This window comes from Pundamilia nyererei, unplaced genomic scaffold (assembly GCF_000239375.1).
Source record: "Pundamilia nyererei isolate P.nyererei 1_Seehausen unplaced genomic scaffold, PunNye1.0 scaffold00130, whole genome shotgun sequence".
In the NCBI taxonomy this organism is placed as follows: domain Eukaryota; kingdom Metazoa; phylum Chordata; class Actinopteri; order Cichliformes; family Cichlidae; genus Pundamilia; species Pundamilia nyererei.
In genome coordinates, this window is record NW_005187531.1 from 483,815 (window position 1) to 489,614 (window position 5,800).

A 5,800-nucleotide genomic window follows, 5' to 3' on the forward strand; every position below is an offset into this window, starting at 1 on the left:
ATAAAAAATAAAAATACAAGTGAATTGCACATTTCAAGTATTGAGTCTATTGCACTGTTGACTATTTACAAAAAGTATTGCACAAGGTATTGTACAGTGAGGTGAGAGAGCAATTTAAGACTTTTGTACAATTGGTGATAAAATAATCCATATATTTGTTTCTCCACATATACTATAACAAAAAAAATTGTTATCTATGAACCAGTTTAACTATTAAGCCAACTGTGGGATGTCCTAATGGCCACACTTCATGTCTGAACTTCATATTTCAAACTAAAATGACAAAATCAAGAAATTCAACTGACTTTGGTGACAATGCAGCAACAGACATGCTTCAGTGAGGCTTCAGGACTTTCAGTACTTCTGATGTTCAGTTCTTCAGGTCAGTTATTTCTGATGTTTTTCTGTTTCTCAGCCAAAGATCCTCAAACCGAAGGCAGTGATTTTCAGGCAGAGCTACATGACCTCAGTGCTGGCAGTGAGGCAGAGAGGCTGGATGGTTTTCTATATTGGGACAGGAGACGGACAGCTCATTAAGGTTTGTATAAATTATCATACATCAGTTATTATTAACAGAAAGGGTGTCTATTGAGTAACCTGTTAACTAAACAAATTTAATGCATTAACTGTTTAGGAATTACAGCCATTTTTATACACAGGCTGCCATTTTCACAGTCAGTTGAGGCCTAATTTCGTTATGTCACAACATTTCGCTGGAAGTCAACGTATTAGGCCCAAAGAAGTGTCAGTGCAAGTAAACAAGGCTGAACAAGCAAAAGAAAGCAGACAGACAGCAGAGCCTGTAGGAGAAGCCAAATCAACATTCCAGATCAAGAACATCCAACGAGTCTGAACAAGTACAGAAGACAACCGATGTGGATGTTTGCAGCAGTGTTTCATTAGTTTACAGCTACAGAGCATCATGGAATCCCAAGAAAACCCTTGGAGAAGTAGTTTTGTCGTCCTTTATCAAACTTTGAGTTAAAGAGACACCTTCAGGAATGTATATACGGAAACCATTGTTTACACTCGGGCACAGGAAGACCAGGTTAGACCTGGCTGAAAACATCTCAAAGATGCCTAAAAATAAATATTTGGACAGAAACAAAGATTTACTGGATGATGGTTAACGGGGGGAAGAAAAGTGTAAAAGCTGTATAGTTTTGTTTTTAGTGTAAATTCTAACATTAACACTTGTGATCTTAATTATATGATTATCAGCTTTATTTATTCTTTACATTCTTCCTAGAGTCCCATTTTTTTCAAAGCAAGGTTGTAACTAGATTAATCACTCACACTGCTTCTGATTTGACATAAACAACCAAACAATACAAACCCCCCCACTGAGTACAGAAACAATAGTACAGTCTCTCCTTCTTGTTGTCAGCTGTCTGTGGACAAGAACTATCACGCTGCCTGTCCCACGGTGCTCTACAGGACCAGTGATGACCGCAAAGTGTTTCCCAAATTACATCTGGATCCAGTGGGTCGTAAACATCTGTATGTGCCATTTACAAACCAGGTACTTATATTATTTACTGATTATCTTAACGTCACATGTACCTGTGCTGCATTTTAAAGTGTTTGTTGTTCTAGGTGAAGCGAGTTCCTGTGTCAAACTGCAGCACGTACACAAATGTGCAGGAGTGTTGGTCTGCACAGGATCCATACTGTGGTTGGTGTGGCTCTAAAAGCAGGTGAGAGAAACAACATGCAGCTGATGTCTCCAAACTATTCTGAACTTGGTGATCATTTCTTCTCCTTCTTCTCCCAGCTGCACATATGAAGATGACTGCACAGATTCAGACTGGCTGTCCATTCCTGATGAGTCCCAGCACAAAATGATTTCCCACAAAGTTGAAAAGGACACAAACGGACAGGTACAGCTTACAAACACACTCGGGACTGTGATCATTTGTGGCTTTCAGGTGTTTCTCACTTATGTTCTTCATTTTCAGATTTTACTAAAAATCCACACACACCTGACTGTGGGCCAGGAAGGGCCGTCTAACTTTGCCTGTCAGTTCGCTGGAAGGTCCGGCTCGATTTGTGCTTCGAATAACCCTCCTCCACATTTCCCACAATGCACCTGCATCCTGTCTGATCGTACGCTTCCTGCTGATGGTCAGTGACTTTTCAGAAATAATCCCAGGAATAAAATGCTTCACAACAAAAGTTATTTATTGATTTGTAGTATTTGCCAAAATAAGAAACTTAAATCAGAAATATTAATGACAGAGCTACTCTGACAGATGAAATATTCTAACTGTTTATTATTATAGTGGTACAGCTCAAACATATATACTACTAATAGTAGAGACTTTGACACTTAAGTTTTGTTTTGTTTTTTTTAATGTACAGGTCTGCATGTCACAATAAAATTCAGACTTGGGACATCACAGCTGTCAGAACAACTGAGGTTAAACGACTGCTCTAACATGAGTGGACCACCAAGTTTCATGTTGTAAGTCCATTAATACTAGAAATGATTCAACGACTCAGACTGTGGACAGACTAAAGTGGTCCTGATGTGATTAACAGAAAGATCAGACAATCAAGTCGCAGTTAGAAATCAAAGAGAACGAAACCTTACTGATGAAAGCTGGAAAAGTTGAACAATTGAATGAAACTGTACGGACAGGATGGACAAGAGACGAGTGGTCTTGTTGTGGGAAGTCTTTATACTGGTTTATTTCAGCAAAGCCATGAGTTTGCTCATGGCCCGGAGCGTACTTGAAAACATATTTTCATTATTAAATGTTCTCGGCAGTAAACTCATACAGCGTCCTCAGTTCAGCTGAGCTTTGTTCAGTAGAACTTCTTGGCTGAACATCTGCTCTCTTCCTGTTATTCATTCAGGATGACGCGGACTGAGTGTTTCTGTTTCTGCATGAAAAGTATGGCACTCTCTTTTCATTCCCAAAAGTACACGTAGTTGATTCCTCTTCTTGAATCCTTTCCTCGGCATCTTGGTCCCTCCTACCAGCTGTGGCAGCAGAGGAAATGAGGAAGAGAGATATTTAACAAAATAAGACATCCTGTCAGTTGAGACAGAAATGAACCATAAAGAACTTTAGCGACTGTGGCTGAGGAATAAGAACTGCTTCAGTGCAGATTGGATTGACTGAGCCGACACGCAGTTTTCCTCAGGAAGTGGGTGGAGAGCAGGCAGGTGGGGTCAGCGTGTGTGTTCGGAGGTCCAGGTGGTTATGAGTAGGAAAAACAAAACAGCTTTGTCCTTCTCTCATTCACTCCTTTCTTCCCTATGGTGCTTTTTTGTGCTCATCTCACTCCTCTGTTTTCTGCTCAGGTGTCGGCAGTGTATCAAAGCTGGTTGTGGATGGAACAAAAACAGCTGTTCCTGGGCTAACCAAGGAGAGACTGGTGTACTAGTGACTGATTTTATGGATTTATCAGTCTGTGTGCTACATTATTTTAAATTCATCACTTTTTAACATTCAGCAAGAAACGTGGGCTTAATGGTAGAAAACAACATTTTTAGTAAAGGCTAGACATGCTAAGAAAAACACAATTACTGAGCAAATTTCCTACTGATTAACTTATTTTGAGGATGACATTTTCAAGTATTTATTGCTTCATCAATACAATGATTTCCATGTTTAGTTTATAAAAAATAAAAATGCTTTTATTAGCAGTTTTCCTCTTTTTGAACTAAGATAATGTTAGCCACAACAGGTCCTAGATCAGTTCTGATAGATTACAGTGCTACCCACATGCTAAGTGCTGAATCCCCTCCTGCAGGACAGAGTTTGCCAAGAGTTGGAGTCTGGGAAGAACTTCTCCGTGAGTCTGATCCTCATTGTTCCTCTGACACCTAATCCACATCCAGTATAATGTCAGCAGAAAGAAATTAAATTATCTGTTTTTTTTGTTTGTTTCACTGTCAGATCCCAGAGATCTCCTCCATCACTCCCAGTGTGGTGTCTTTCTATGGGACAAACCATGCAGTGTTATTAGGTCGTAACCTTGGTGATGTGAAACGAGTGAGGATCCAGACACACGCTGACTGTACTCCAAAAGAGTGAGCCACTGTACACATAACTAAGACGATGCTGAGAAATGACAAATTAAAGAGCAGATTTTAATACAGGGGAACACCACCCATATTACAAACCTACATATTCTATAATTTAACCCTCTCAAAGCAGGTGTTGCCGATTTGCAACAGTTAAAAACTAACAACCTGATTACCCCACATACATATTTTATGAGTTTTTTTTACTCAGAAGTACCACTGCAGGACTTGGTTGTGCATTAGCAACAAAAAGTTTAATTTGAGCCTGAGAGGGTTAACTTTGACAGGTCAATTCTAAAATAGTTAACAGTGTGTTTTATAAAATACTAACAAATCCAGAATATGTACAATAAGAGTCTCCCTTCACACAAAACAACAATAAAATATTAAATAAAGAAACAATACAAGGATTCAAAATTAAGGTGCAAAAGAAGAAATTAGTAAAAATAAAACAACAAGTTTTGTCTGTTTTCAGGTTTTCTGCATATCGTGGTGATGTCATTGAGTGTGTGTCTTTGCCCAGGTCTCCTGTTTGGGGCAACACTGGTATCAGTCTGACGTTCCACATTCCCACCACAGAACTTAAAGGTGTGGCCAGCGTCTGCGTTCTCCTCCCAGATGGTAGTTGCCATGGTGAGGCTAACATCACTTACCGCTCATCGCCATCCTGTGGCAACATTACTCCAAGCAGCAGCTGGATGAGGTAAGATTAGTTTTGCACAAAGCGTTAGCGACAGCTGCTGATGGTGGATCCAGAACTTCCAGCAGCTAATGTCACAGAAAGAGTTTAAACTGAAGCTTTTAAACTGGATGACTAAAAGGAACTAGTGCTGATAACTGATTTTGAGGAGGTGGTCACCTCTGACTAAATTCAGTTTAGTTTTTAGACAAATCAAATCAAATAGAACCAAATTAACAACCGTACAATATCTGCAACACATTTAATGTGACATATGGAGAGCACTGTCTCTAAGAAATTATCTTCTGAGAAGTGCAATAAAAAAACCTGATAAATCAAAATAATAATCATCTGCAGTTCATTTTAACAGGGAGTCTTCCTGAGGCAATAAAGGCCGATAGTAAAGGTGGTGTTAATGATCCAAATCTAAAACTACTTTAGTCTTATTTATTTATTACAAATATAACATGTTAGTGGGAAAGAATAGAGACAGATGGATATTTTTCTGCTCCATCAAGCAATAAGCTTATTGTTACACCTTTATTGAGCTCCGCTGGTTTTCTGCTATAATGCTGTAGATCTTTCTTCCATTAAGAAGTGATGCAGCATCATTTTTATTCTCAAGTAAACTCTTAAAGAACCCCACGGTGATCCTTTCATGCTTTGGCCTTTATAGCTACAAAGCTAAATTTGTTGTTTTAGTCCATCAGACACTTTGGTCTGCATCAGAACATAACAACTAGGTCATCCTCAGATGATGACTCATTATACTCTAGTGTATAGAAATCTCTTAAAACTGCAATGGGAGCCACTGCAGTACAGTTTTACCATTACATTGAGGTGTCATTATAAGAATTCTTCTCTGTGATCAAGAGTCTTTCATACTCTCTGCTCTGCATAAATGCTGCTCTGTGTTTGGTAGTGGGAAGAGGAAGCTCACACTCATGGGGTCTCACCTGGACCTTGTTGAAGGGGTCGTACACAGCCACGCCAAGCACGACGTCAAGCTTCCCATCGACAGCAGCTATCAGGTCTGCAGACACACACAGTGTAAATGGGATTGTTGTTACACATCAAATATATCA

The 5,800-nt window shown here is 39.3% G+C and overlaps 1 protein-coding gene across 1 annotated transcript in view; it reads left to right on the top strand.

Annotated features, from left to right (window-relative positions):
- Positions 1 to 5,800, top strand: part of LOC102211237 (plexin-C1-like) — a 43,435-nt gene that overhangs the window by 1,593 nt on the left and 36,042 nt on the right. Inside the window, exons 2-12 of the mRNA XM_005743364.1 lie at positions 416 to 538; positions 1,388 to 1,522; positions 1,597 to 1,697; positions 1,775 to 1,880; positions 1,959 to 2,124; positions 2,362 to 2,464; positions 3,311 to 3,386; positions 3,763 to 3,804; positions 3,909 to 4,042; positions 4,560 to 4,739; positions 5,638 to 5,765. Of these exons, the coding sequence (XP_005743421.1) occupies positions 416 to 538; positions 1,388 to 1,522; positions 1,597 to 1,697; positions 1,775 to 1,880; positions 1,959 to 2,124; positions 2,362 to 2,464; positions 3,311 to 3,386; positions 3,763 to 3,804; positions 3,909 to 4,042; positions 4,560 to 4,739; positions 5,638 to 5,765 (1,294 nt within the window). The remainder of the gene's footprint in view (positions 1 to 415; positions 539 to 1,387; positions 1,523 to 1,596; positions 1,698 to 1,774; positions 1,881 to 1,958; positions 2,125 to 2,361; positions 2,465 to 3,310; positions 3,387 to 3,762; positions 3,805 to 3,908; positions 4,043 to 4,559; positions 4,740 to 5,637; positions 5,766 to 5,800) is intronic.